The sequence below is a fragment of the Zygotorulaspora mrakii genome, chromosome 3 (genome assembly GCF_013402915.1).
Source record: "Zygotorulaspora mrakii chromosome 3, complete sequence".
NCBI classification, from domain to species: Eukaryota; Fungi; Ascomycota; class Saccharomycetes; order Saccharomycetales; family Saccharomycetaceae; genus Zygotorulaspora; species Zygotorulaspora mrakii.
The window spans coordinates 371055-383893 of NC_050721.1; the positions used below are offsets into that span (position 1 = coordinate 371055).

Here is a 12839-nt window from a genome sequence, read left to right on the forward strand (position 1 = left end):
TTTTACAGATCGGACAGGCTGGCTGGCATGGCTTTTATCCGTATACAGTAGTATTTTTCAATCTGCTTCAGCTTTGATACATCGGTGGTGGTGATGAAGTTAATAGCCGTACCTTTACGACCGAACCTCCCACTTCTACCAATACGATGAATATAATTCTCCATAATTTCGGGCAGATCGTAGTTTATCACTAAAGAAACTTGTTGCACGTCAATACCACGGGCCCATACATCGGTTGAAATTAAAACCCTTGAATGGCCAGTCCTGAAGTCGTTCATTACTTTATCTCTGTCTTCTTGTTTCATATCACCGTGCATCGCCACCACTGCAAAATTGGATTGCGACATTTTTTGTGCCAACCACTCTACCTTTTTCTTTGTATTACAAAATATGACACCTTGAGTTATTGTTAATGAGTCATAAAGATCGCACAGGGTATCGAATTTCCATTCCTCTTTATCAACGTCAACAAAATATTGTTTGATCCCTTCCAAAGATATTTCATCCTTTTTAACCAAAATCTTTACCGGTTGAGACATGAATTTTTTTGTTATTTCTAGGATATCTTTACTCATAGTGGCACTAACCACAACAACTTGGCAGGCCTTGGGCAATTTTGTAAAAATATCATAAATTTGTTGTTTAAAACCCAAAGTCTCACTTAATAACTCATCAGCTTCGTCCAAGATTAACATTGATACATTCCTTGTTTGTAAAATCTGTCTTTTGATCATATCTAGTACCCTCCCGGGCGTTCCGCTCACAACATGACAGCCATTACTCTGTATCTTTTTTATATCGTCCTTTAGAGTCTTGCCACCAGTAATGGCGAATGCTTTCACATTCATGTAGTCTCCAAGATTGCAAACAACTTGACAAATCTGACTAGCTAACTCTCGTGTCGGTGATAACACTAATGCTTGCAAATCTTTTCTCTTCAGTTGTATTGCTTGTAGCGCACCAATAGTAAAGGTGGCAGTCTTACCTGTACCTGATTGGGCCTGCGCAATAACATCCTTTCCAGATATTATTTGTGAGATTGCACGCGACTGAATAGCAGAAGGAGCTTCAAACCCATATGAATAAATTCCTCGCAGCAAGTCATCTTTCAAGTTCATTGACTCAAAAGTCGGTGAGATTTTAAGTTTTCTGGAAGTCTTGAACTTCAGTTTCGAATCCTCACTCCTGTCAAATGACATCCTGGCAGTTGCTTATATCACTTCTTGTCTTGGTCTTGTTGTGATAACAGCTCATCGCATTTGATCTAAGCATTCTGAAATTTTTTAAGTCATCGCGCCAAAATGATGGTGCCTTAAAACTGATAATGAATTCAAACAAAAGACAAGGAGGGACAAACGGAGATGCCAGGACATATTCGCCGTGTCATCGTAGCGATTGGAGGTGGGCACGCCACTGGTGTGATGGAAGCTGGCTTACAGATCAAAAAGTCTCTGAACAAATTGTTCCCTTCCACTACTGTTACCATAATAGACTTGGATAGTAAAGCTACAACACCAATCCGGACATATACAAACAAAGACTACGATTTTGATCAAGTTTACGAGGGCTTAGTCAATACAGAATGTTTGGGAGATACAGCGCCTTCCGATGACTCTTCCCACGATTCTCTTGAGTTAGTCCTTTTGTGTGGCTGTTATGCGCTTTTCGACCCTAAAATTAATAGTTTAACTCATCTAAAAGTATTTCTGGACAGTGATGGTGATACAAGGCTAATTAATTTAATAAAGCTTAATAAAATATCTGATGGGGATCAATTGGCGGTCTTGATTGCGGAGTATATGGAGCATTTGCGCGTCGAGATGCAAAAGTATATTGCACCAACAAGAGCAAATGCAGATCTGATCATACCTTGCTCGAACGATCTTACCGGCTATGCAATTATAACTGATGGTATAGTTAAAATTATGGAGGATATTAGAGGCAATGGTGATTCTTCAAATGCCGCCTCAAAGCTATTCCCCCTTTTGGTAGACTTTGAAGCTGAAAGAATGGATGTGCAGAAGGAAAGGTATTACGACCTTTCGTAGCATTCATTTTTAAGCTTAATAGGTGTATAGTTCCCTTTTTATTCTAGTTGTGTACTGTTTTGATCTAGTTTAACACCCCTTGAAAGTCATCTCCGGATAACAAAACTTAAACTACCACCGACATGCTTCGTAAAATACTTAAAAGACTAAGAAATCTATTTAAGGTACTGTTTCCATGCTATACTACCTGGGTTCTTTAACTGTTATTTTTGCATCACGAAGATACACACCAGGTCCTTAATTGAATAATAAACATGGATATAATAATAGTCGAACTATCATCATTGTTCTGCAGTTTCTTTGAGGATTGCCTTGTCATGGGTAGAAATTTCGATGACAAAGTACAAGTACTCGGAGTGACTGCCATGGAGTAAAATTATGCTCCTGTATTCTTTCCCTTTTTCATTGAGTAATTGGAAAATTACATGTTTCGAGGTTTAAGTTTCGGTCTCTGAAAAAGTTCACTTTTGTAAGGTAATATGAGATCCAAGTGATAATCGGTGCGAGTACGTCAAGCATGCTCAAGCATGTTTTCAAGCCAACATATGCTTCACTCATCACGGTTCGGCGTATCAAAACGTTACATACACCTGTCTTTACAACGGACAATAACTTCACCAAAAGCGCCCTTTTAGAAGGTGTACGACTACTAGATGATATTCTAAACTCTTCTTCTCATGAAAATACATTACTTTACACCAGCAAATACATGTCGAAACCTCAGTTAATAACTTCAGAGAACCAGATACAAATGCAACATGTTATAAGAGAATTTTTGGATAGATGGCAGATTGAAGAGGCCTCAATGAACAGGTATCCAATTGACGTAAGGAAAAAATTAGGCAAAATAGGTTTACAGCTATATTTGGGTTGCAATGATATGAATCTTAGCCCCATCGGTACAACTTTAACACGTATATTAATGGAACAGTATAACAGATGTCCCGAAAGAGAGACCCTGGAAGGAATACAAAGATCCATAAATCTCGTACGAGCGATATTGAAGCAAAACAAACTGATAATTAGAGACAAAAAAAGCATCAATGCTCTAGTAGAAAAAATGACAAATACAGAAAAAGATTGTGCAACACTGAGGCGTGCACTCCAAGCAGTGGATTATAAACTTGTTTCCGATGAAACAATAAGAATCGTGAAGGGTAGGAAAACTTTTGATGAGTTAGAACTGTCCAAGGGCTGGAGATTTCCTGCAGGCCTGTTTGACACAAACGAAGCGTATTCGCGGTCTATTGGGTTACCTGAAAAAAAGCTTATTGATGTCAGCGAAGATATGTTAGTGCTTGTTTTTGATGGTACTTTAAGAGATGCAAATAAAATTTTACCGACAATCAATTACGCATCAAAAATTGAAAAATCTTTGCTCCTAATTATAAATGGTGATTGTGTAGGAGATGCATTGATGTCGATAACCATAAACAACAATAAGAACAAACGTAAAGGAAACAAAAGCAAGACTCTTATTATCAAATACAACTCGGCGGCTAATGGTAATCTATCCTTACAAGAGAATAATGATCTTATCAAATTTCTCAAACTTCCCAAGGGTTTCGGCAGCATTTACTCACCCGAATTCAGCTCCTACGTTCCTAGTAAGATGTGCTCCGATCTTTATTACGGAAAGTTAGAATCGATCAAGGCAACAAACGGAGAGGCTTTTCTTTACAATTCAATGGACTGGAAAAACCAAGACTCTGAAAATAAGTTTCTCCAGGTTACTGTAACCCTACGCATTGGTGGTCATAGTGAGTTTGAGATCAATCACAGACGGGCTCATCTGGATAACCTGATTAATAACATCTTGTGCGTAGGGCTGTCCGATGGGTTCGTCCCAACTTATGGAGTAGCATTAGCCAAGACAATTCCCTCGATTGATGCTCTCAAGAAGAATGAACGTAATCTCAAAGTCAGGGGAGCCTTAGATTCTTGCATTACAGCCTTTAGCGCCCCGATGGAGATCGCTATGAAGAATGCCTACGGCTACAGCAGATTTGAGATCAGCAAAATAGTATCAGAAACCATTGAATCCCGAGACTTTTTAAGTGCAAAAATAGAGGCAGATTCTGCAGAGGTTCAAAACTTTGCAGATCTAGGTTTTCTGGAGCCTTGGAAGAAACTTGACCAATGTTTAGCCAACGTTTTGAGTTTTGTAAGACTTCTAGACAGCTGCCAATATATTGTCGCGCGGGTCTTTGAGAAACCAAAGAAAGGTGGCAAATAGTCGGCACGAGATTCATAACCTAGGTAATAGACTATATCTTTAGGTGCGTGGAGAGTTATTCACGCCATTTCTTGTATATATTTCAATCCATTTTGGATTATTGACTCCCCCAAAGTCCGGCTTCAGTCACTTTGTGACTTCTCGCACAAGATGATCTGACTTCGGCAAATCTAAATAAGATAAGATGCTTCTGACTGAAGCATTCTACAAACGATAGGAAAAGATATCTGATGCCTTTCTTATTTAAGCCTGATGTCCCTCTTAAAGTCTGCATCATTGTGTATTGACTGTTCAAGTAGAACTGGGCCAGCTGCTGAGTGAAACTTTCCAGAATGATAGCAAGATTTGTCATCAAGAGATTCAATTCGACTCAAGCTGCTTCTAGCTTGAAGAAAACTGCCCTTTACGATCTGCACGTTCAGTTGGGTGGTACAATGGTTCCATTTGCCGGTTATGCTATGCCTGTCCTGTATAATGGTCAAACGCATATTGAGTCGCACAATTGGACGCGGAATAATGCTGGGCTGTTTGATGTCTCTCACATGCTGCAGAGCAGACTTACTGGTGCAGGCGCCACTGATTTTCTACACAAGGTAACTCCTACGGATTTCAGGTCCCTTCCAAGTGGTGATGGCACATTATCGGTTCTATTGAATGAGAAAGGTGGTATTGTTGATGACACATTGGTGACAAAGCAAGCTGAGAATGATTTTTATATAGTCACGAATGCGGGTTGCGTTGATAGGGATCTGCAGTTTTTGCAAGATGAACTTAAATCCTCTAAATATGATTGTTCTTGGGATGTTATTCAAGGTAGATCACTACTGGCTTTGCAAGGTCCACAGGCCCATGGCGTTTTGGAAGCATTGTTGAACAAAGGTGAAACAGTTGGGGACTTGTATTTTGGTTTGAGACGCACAAAGACATTATTCAACGGCGTTGAAATCGATGTTGCTAGATCCGGTTATACCGGAGAGGACGGATTTGAGATTAGTATACCTAACGAAAACGCTACTGAGTTTGCTCAACTGTTATTAGATAACCAAGTGACAAAACCCATCGGTTTAGCAGCAAGAGATAGTTTAAGATTGGAAGCTGGCATGTGCCTCTATGGCCATGAGCTAGATGAAACAATCACACCGATAGAGGCCGCATTGAACTGGGTCGTCTCCGCGGGCAGAAGAAATGTTGAGGCTGGCGCACTAAAATTCAATGGATACGATAAGATAATGCATCAGTTGAATAACAAATCTCACGAAAAGGTGCGCATAGCTTACGTTTATACAAAAAAGGGTCCAGCAGCTAGAACTGGATCCAAGATTTATCTGCCCGATGCTAAAACCGAAGTTGGTATAGTTACTTCCGGTAGTGCGTCACCAAGCTTGAATAACACGAATATTGGTCAAGGCTACGTCAAAAAGGGTCTTCATAAGAAGGGAACAGAATTACTAGTACAGGTAAGAAACAAGTTTTTCCCAATTCGTTTGGCCAAGATGCCGCTTGTACCAACAAATTACTATAAACACTGAACTTATAAAATATATAATTTTGTAACGAGAAAGGTGGCTTTTCGGGATATTGCTGCAAAGTTTTGGCTCCTACTGTTCTAAAGTATTGTTCCACTTGAAAGAAAATTCTGCCCATCACCATTTTGGACAGCTTGGCGGCTAAAATAGGTTGAAAACTCATCCAATGGCTCTCAATATTTAATCCCGCGATTAAGTTAGTTTGAAAAAAATGGCTTGAATGCTTCGTTATTCAAAGGAAGGATAAATCTGACAGAAACACGCAAACAATGGATACGTGCAATAATGATGCCAGTAAGGACCTTAGAAAAATGCATGAAGCCACTGATGTAGTGTTGCTTTTGGTACGTCTATGTTGAAAGAGTGGACCATACCTTTAGACTCAGAGCCGCGCAGTATGTGGCCAAATAGATAGTCAATCCTTTGAAAATGGTTTGGTTACCGTAGATGTCGAGACATAAATCCAGCTTAATTTTTTTATCAATACTCCAAAAGCTGCATTGAAGCAGAATCGGCAATGATAGATGCCATAAAGAAATACGTTGCAGTCAAAGCTACATAAATGAACCAAGAGAGTAGCGTAATTTCAGGACCACATCATAAATGTAGTCACCAGGAAATGCACATGGGAGAAAACAAAAACTGATACTTTTTTCATCACTTCACATTTAATTATGTGACAAACGCAACAGAACTTCACTAAACCAAGATACGGCCCATGATCGCTCTAAATGTGAGATGGTCAAAACAATGTAGACTCTAAGAAATATGTCATCACATAAGCAACAACAAAGTCACCTCAACATAATCATTCCAAAATTCATCAAAACCATCTCTCGTGTTAACATCGTGATATGAATCATAGGCGTGGCAAGTGTCGATACAAATGTGTTCTCTGTCCTGCCTTCTTCAATTGGTGTAGGTTACCGCATGACTTGATAAACTCGATTTTCATGTGCTTTTGTAACCTTTTTAAAGTTTCGCCAAGCGGACTTTACATCGCAAAAAAGCGGTTTTCTATATGATGATGACTCACTAAAAGTAATGATAAGCACACATAACAGCGATTTCTTTCATTTCTCTATTTAAAAACGTCGGAATTACCTCTAAATCGAACCTGGTATTGAACACTAGGAGAAAATGCCAGCAGATAGCATTCGCAGCGACTTAACGTGTGAGTCGGTCACGCATAGTGTAAAATCATATAAAGGACGTGGGCCTCACGACCAGTTAGACGAATTTATGCCACCTCGAGTTCCTCAGACTGCACCTGATGCTCAGAGGAAGCATCGTAGTAAATCTGGTGATACAGAAATAATATCGATTGTATCCTCTAAAAGAGCAAGTATGCGTAGACTGAAGGACCCGGAGTACTTAGTTGTCAGAAGACAGCGAAGGGGTCTTTTTGCCCAATTGTCGCTGATACCAGAGCTCAATGATGCCCGAGATTATCCAGAGAAGGTAAAAAAAATAATAGTGTTCATCATAGCTTTTTCCTCAATATTGGGACCAATGGGTACTTCAATTATCTTTCCAGCGATTGGACCAATAACGCAATCTTTCAATACGACCACAATCATGGTGAATGTTTCGGTTGGTGTTTATTCTTTGAGTATTGGGATATTTCCGCTGTGGTGGTCTTCGTTTTCTGAAATGCATGGAAGGAGAACTGTTTATATCATATCCTTCGCCATGCTATTTGTTTTCTGCATTGCAACGGCAGTCTCCCCTAATATCAATGCTTTCATAATATTGAGAGTACTCTGTGGTGCCGCGTCAGCATCAGTGCAATCCGTGGGAGCAGGTACTATATCAGATCTGTACATCCCAGAAGAGAGAGGTAAAAATTTGGGGATTTATTATTTAGGCCCCCTTATGGCTCCTCTACTCTCACCCATTATTTCTTCGTTATTACTCACAAGATGGTCGTGGAGATCTACTCAATGGTTCACGGTCATTCTTTCAGGCGTCGATGTACTATTAATTGTATTTTTTTTACCTGAGACCCTTAGAATACAAGATAACAAGAATGCTATTGCGATGATGTTATTGTCGAGAATGAAGAAAGCTGAAGATAGTGTTGACATTAGTGAAGAAACAAGGACATATGATGCAGTAAGTGAGATGAACGCAGATACAGGCTTAAATCCCGATGAAAACCAGAGCAATAATTATTCATCAAATCACGATAATTTGCAAGAAGAGATACATTCAGACACATCTTCAACAAGCACAAATCAATTTGATAATCATTCTAGACAGATTGACAAGGACATCGAAGGGCACCCAGATAATGAAGATAATGAATCGGAAATCAAAAAAATAATGACGGGCGCTAGTAGCATACGGGATTATCCTGCAATGAATCACAACATTGATGTGGGAGCCCCACAAATGTCTCGAATTCAATCTCATGATCCAAAATTGGAACTTCAAATGAGAGAACACGATATAGCAAGAATGAAGACAAATATGGAGGAAGAATTGAACAGACTAGAGACGGCGAAGACAAATATCTCAAAAAAAAGTGGCTTAGAAAACCGTTCTACCAAGTCTCAATGCATAAGACATGCGCTGTATATTTATTTCTTAAGGCCGATGAAATCAGTTTACTTTTTAAAATATCCACCAGTGTCATTAGCTATCACATTTTCTGCAATATCTTTTGCAGTATTATACTTCGTCAACATGACAATCGAGTACGATTATTCAAGACCGCCTTACAATTTTAAACCATTATACGTTGGTTTACTCTATATTCCAAATTCAGTAACATATATCTTTGCATCCATCTATGGAGGAAAATGGGTAGATGCGCTTTTGAAAAATTACAAAGTCAAACATGGAATACTGGCACCAGAAGCCCGTATATCATGGAATGTGGTCACAGCACTAGTATCCTTCCCAATCTCGTTGCTTATTTTCGGATGGTGCCTTGGCAAGCACTGCCATTGGGTAACACCTCTCATAGGAACGGCTCTATTTGGGTATGCATCAATGATGATTATCGGAGCAACAGTTTCATATATTGTGGATTCTTTGCCTGGAAGAGGTGCAACAGGTGTTGCATTGAACAACTTGATCAGGCAAACATTAGCTGCAGTGGCTATTTTTGTGACTGAGCCAATGCTGACAGGAATGGGGACAGGATGGGCCTTTACAATGCTCACATTTATTATCATGGCAGCTAGTGGCGTCCTGATTTTCTTGAAGAAAAACGGTGAATACTGGAGAGAAAACTATGATTTAAAAGCGCTTTATGATCAAGTAGAGTAGTATATGTAGCATTTAACTCATCAGGAAATACTTCCCCATACATTTAAAGTTGAATAACAGAGTGTTTAGTGGATCCTTTTTTTTTTTAGTTTTTCAACCGCACTGACACCATCATCAACTGACCGCGGAGGTAATCTTATATTTAAGAAGATGAAAATATAGATCTTGCTTGATACGTCACATTCGAGACAAGAAATAACGATTCAGAGTGTTGAGAATACCTTACTGCCACTTTTGCGGGGTACTTCTTTTGAGAGTATTGATTGTGATTGAATGATGGGGCTGGGTGAAAACCTCTTTAAGATATGGAGGATCGCACTAATGGTAATGTCAGTTGCACTTTTACTTTATGGAGTTACTTCATTAGTAGTTACTCAGATCATATTCAAACTATTCTGTGTAAATAACTCCGTCAAGCTACAGCATGGAATCAACCTAACAAAGAGATCTTTCATTTCGTTATTGATCTCGATTTTGGTCATGGTGGCTCCTTCCTCTGTAAGAATTACCACAGATAATACATCAATATCCAAGGGCACATTCTTTAAGTCGAATGGTAATATAAAATCAACATTAAAGAAAAGGAACATTATTTTTGCTAATCATCAAATTTACACGGACTGGGTATTTCTTTGGTGGCTCTCTTCAACTTCCAATTTGGCCGGGAACATTTTCATTATACTGAAGAAATCACTGGAATCGATTCCAGTATTCGGTTATGGTATGAAAAACTATAAATTTATCTTTCTGAGTAGAAAGTGGGCACAGGATGAGATTGCTTTACATAATGGGCTTGGAAGCATCGATGCTGATTCCAGAGGCGAAGGGCCGCTATCAAACAAGAAACCGATCCATTCCGATCCCGATGGTAAACTTTATTGGAATACAGCTGATGTAGATAAATCTCAATATCATTGGCCATATAGCTTGATTTTGTTTCCCGAGGGTACCAATTTGAGTGCTAACACTAGACAGAAGAGTGCGGCATATGCTGCAAAGACTGACAAAGTGCCCTTTCAAAATGTTCTCTTACCGCATATAACTGGATTGAGAACTGCTATTCAATTGCTGAAGCCTAGTCTTGAGGCTGTATACGACATCACAATTGGTTACTCCGGCGTAAAAAAGGAAGAATATGGGGAATTAGTATATAGGCTGCCAAATATATTCATCAAAGGGAAAAGTCCTAAGCTTGTGGACATGCATATAAGAGCATTCAATGTTACTGATATACCTTGTGATGATGAGGAGGAATTCACAAAATGGCTATACAATGTTTGGCAAGAAAAGGATGATCTGATGGAGACGTATTATAAAAAGGGCTCCTTTGATCTAGACCCTGAATTAGATCATTCTGTAATGGGAAAATTTGAAATGAGTCCTCTACCATTCCTATTTACGTCTTTATTTCCGGCGATTTTCTTCTCGGCATTATTTGGCGTTGCATATTTATTATTTATCAAGAGGTAAAAGAGAACACATATTGATATAAAGATACAAAAAAAAGGATCATGTGTAGCATTTCGATATTCCATTTAACTTTTTTTGACTCCTATCGTCATTTTGCTTATAATTTGATTGTTTGAGAACAGATGGCATTCCAATCCTCATCAGTCAACCGTATATATTCTTGATAGCTCTTCAGCCAATAAATTGTATCCTTTCCATCGGTTCCATGTGGCAGTACTTCATTTTTGTAGACTTTTTTCGCGATTTTGTTGGTATCTGTCATTTGAATCGAGTTCACCAATTTCACAAAAATTGGTAGGGCATACTTTGGCAACTCTTGCTTCAGATGAAGAAGCATTTTATTCAAAAGGTTAAGCTTTTCTTCTTCAGATAAATCATGATTGACTAATTTTAATATAGCATAGCCTGCTCTTCCCTCATATTTTGGCACCTTGACCCCAACGACAACGACTTGGGCAAACTGTTTGTCATTACTAGTCATTATCTGATCCTCTACTTCAGTTGTAGAGACATTTTCTGATTTCCACCTAAAGGTATCACCTAATCTATCAAGGAAATATAAAAGCCCATCGTTATCAGCTTTGAAAAGGTCACCACATCTATAATATGCATCACCTTTTCTAAAAACGTTACGAATAACTTTGGATTCAGTTTCTTTTTTATTGCCCAGGTAACCTTGAAAGGATGTTTCTGGTTTCTTGGGGAAGAAAATCCTCATAATCATTTCACCTGGCTCACCAACTTCAGGTTTTTCACAGAAACCTTTTGAGTTTCTATAAATGATGGAATCATCATCGGGATCCATTTTAACTAAAGTATGCTGAAAACTCAAAAACCATTGGATAATTGAACCATAGTTTTTACAAGCACCAACTGCAAAATCTCCCTTTTGATAATTTGTTGTTGCAAATGGGGCTTCTGTTGCTGCATAAAATTCACCTATTACTTCAATGTTAAATCTCCTTTTAAATTTTTGCCAAATATCAGGTCTTAATCCGTTTCCATAAGCAACCTTGGCACAATGCATATGTTCATATTTTGAAACAGGCGATTGAAGTAAATACCTACAAATTTCACCAACGTATTGAACATGAGTTGCTTTTGTTAGGTACACTTGTTTCCAAAAGAAAGTAGCAGAAAATTTATTAGCCATAGCGAGGCATCCTCCTTGGGAGATGATTGCACACAAACCTAATAATCCAGCTGTTGAATGAAATAGCGGCATTGCAGTAAATACAGTACTAAAATTAGTCATATGAAAGACATGACTAAAAAGTTGGCATGCAAAACTCGCTTTTCTCCATGACATTATTGCGGATTTTGGCAAACCAGTAGTACCAGAAGTGAAAATAAACATTGCGGGTTTATAGTCAGTCAAGCCTGGAGGCGATCTTGCGCTATCCTCTTGTAAAAACTGTGGAGATTGAAAATCCAATATATCTCTTGTTAGCGAATCTTCATCTAGATAGTTCAATTGAACCTCAGGGAGAGTTTCGTTGATTAATTCTTCTGTTTGCTTCATCGGATCACTGGCCAGGGGATCGATAAAAACTTTTGTCACTTTAGCAATCTTCAACGAATGTACCAAAGGCTTACCTAACGTATTGTAGTTGAGTAAAGCTGGGATTGCACCTATATTCCATAATGAGAATAGAAGAAATAAGAAAAGTGGTTTATTTGTGCAACTGACACCGATGTGATCACCTGGATTAACACCATTTTGAAAATGTAGTACATGCGATAGTCTTAAAACGATATCATTGAATTCTCTATAGGTATAGGTTTCCAATTGATACTCACCCTTTTCTGCTAATGGCCTTGGATAATTGATTATTAGTCGATCACCATTTTCCTCAACTTGCTTTTGAAACAGGTACCAATACTGAAACTTGTTCCTTTTAACTTTGATAGTATAACATAATAGATTTTTTAAAAAATATGGAATAATATAAAAATCGTCTTTAATCCTATATCTTTGATCTAGTTGCGCGAATGGTTTTTGTACTATAAATTTAAGCAATAACCAAAAAGGTAAAATAATCAGTCGAAGTAGCCTTAGGAGATGTATCCAGAGTTTTACAAATATGCGTGAGATAGATTGAAAGCACATTCTTACAATCTCTACCTTCGTGCCTGACCCTTTCCACAGTACAATTGGGATCGTAAAGCTCTTAGGGAAGCTAACTTATATAAAGATCAACCAAGATATATACGCGAGATTATATCTTTCGTTGGACTTGACTACCAAAAAACGAAACCAAAAAAAAATTGTGACACATTATT

General features: G+C 38.4%; 7 protein-coding genes across 7 annotated transcripts; 5 read left to right on the forward strand and 2 right to left on the reverse strand.

The window, feature by feature from the left end:
- Positions 1-2: 2 nt before the first annotated feature.
- On the reverse strand, positions 3-1199 carry FAL1 (ATP-dependent RNA helicase FAL1; the record flags this gene model as incomplete). Its single annotated transcript, XM_037287673.1, has 1 exon — positions 3-1199. The coding sequence occupies one exon, from the start codon at positions 1197-1199 to the stop codon at positions 3-5; it is 1197 nt and encodes a 398-aa protein (XP_037143568.1).
- Positions 1200-1361: 162 nt separating this feature from the next.
- Positions 1362-2048, forward strand: DAS2 (putative uridine kinase DAS2; the record flags this gene model as incomplete). Its single annotated transcript, XM_037287674.1, has 1 exon — positions 1362-2048. One exon carries the CDS (start codon positions 1362-1364, stop codon positions 2046-2048), a length of 687 nt encoding a protein of 228 aa, XP_037143569.1.
- Positions 2049-2565: 517 nt separating this feature from the next.
- Positions 2566-4284, forward strand: TCM62 (Tcm62p; the record flags this gene model as incomplete). Its single annotated transcript, XM_037287675.1, has 1 exon — positions 2566-4284. One exon carries the CDS (start codon positions 2566-2568, stop codon positions 4282-4284), a length of 1719 nt encoding a protein of 572 aa, XP_037143570.1.
- A 332-nt stretch (positions 4285-4616) lies between these two features.
- Positions 4617-5813, forward strand: GCV1 (glycine decarboxylase subunit T; the record flags this gene model as incomplete). The annotated part of the gene is made up of 1 exon (XM_037287676.1): positions 4617-5813. One exon carries the CDS (start codon positions 4617-4619, stop codon positions 5811-5813), a length of 1197 nt encoding a protein of 398 aa, XP_037143571.1.
- A 1137-nt stretch (positions 5814-6950) lies between these two features.
- On the forward strand, positions 6951-9086 carry QDR3 (Qdr3p; the record flags this gene model as incomplete). The annotated part of the gene is made up of 1 exon (XM_037287677.1): positions 6951-9086. The coding sequence occupies one exon, from the start codon at positions 6951-6953 to the stop codon at positions 9084-9086; it is 2136 nt and encodes a 711-aa protein (XP_037143572.1).
- Positions 9087-9359: 273 nt separating this feature from the next.
- HG535_0C01940 (lysophospholipid acyltransferase family protein) lies at positions 9360-10556 on the forward strand (the record flags this gene model as incomplete). Its single annotated transcript, XM_037287678.1, has 1 exon — positions 9360-10556. The coding sequence occupies one exon, from the start codon at positions 9360-9362 to the stop codon at positions 10554-10556; it is 1197 nt and encodes a 398-aa protein (XP_037143573.1).
- A 97-nt stretch (positions 10557-10653) lies between these two features.
- Positions 10654-12666, reverse strand: FAT1 (long-chain fatty acid transporter FAT1; the record flags this gene model as incomplete). Its single annotated transcript, XM_037287679.1, has 1 exon — positions 10654-12666. One exon carries the CDS (start codon positions 12664-12666, stop codon positions 10654-10656), a length of 2013 nt encoding a protein of 670 aa, XP_037143574.1.
- Between the last annotated feature and the right edge of the window lie 173 nt (positions 12667-12839).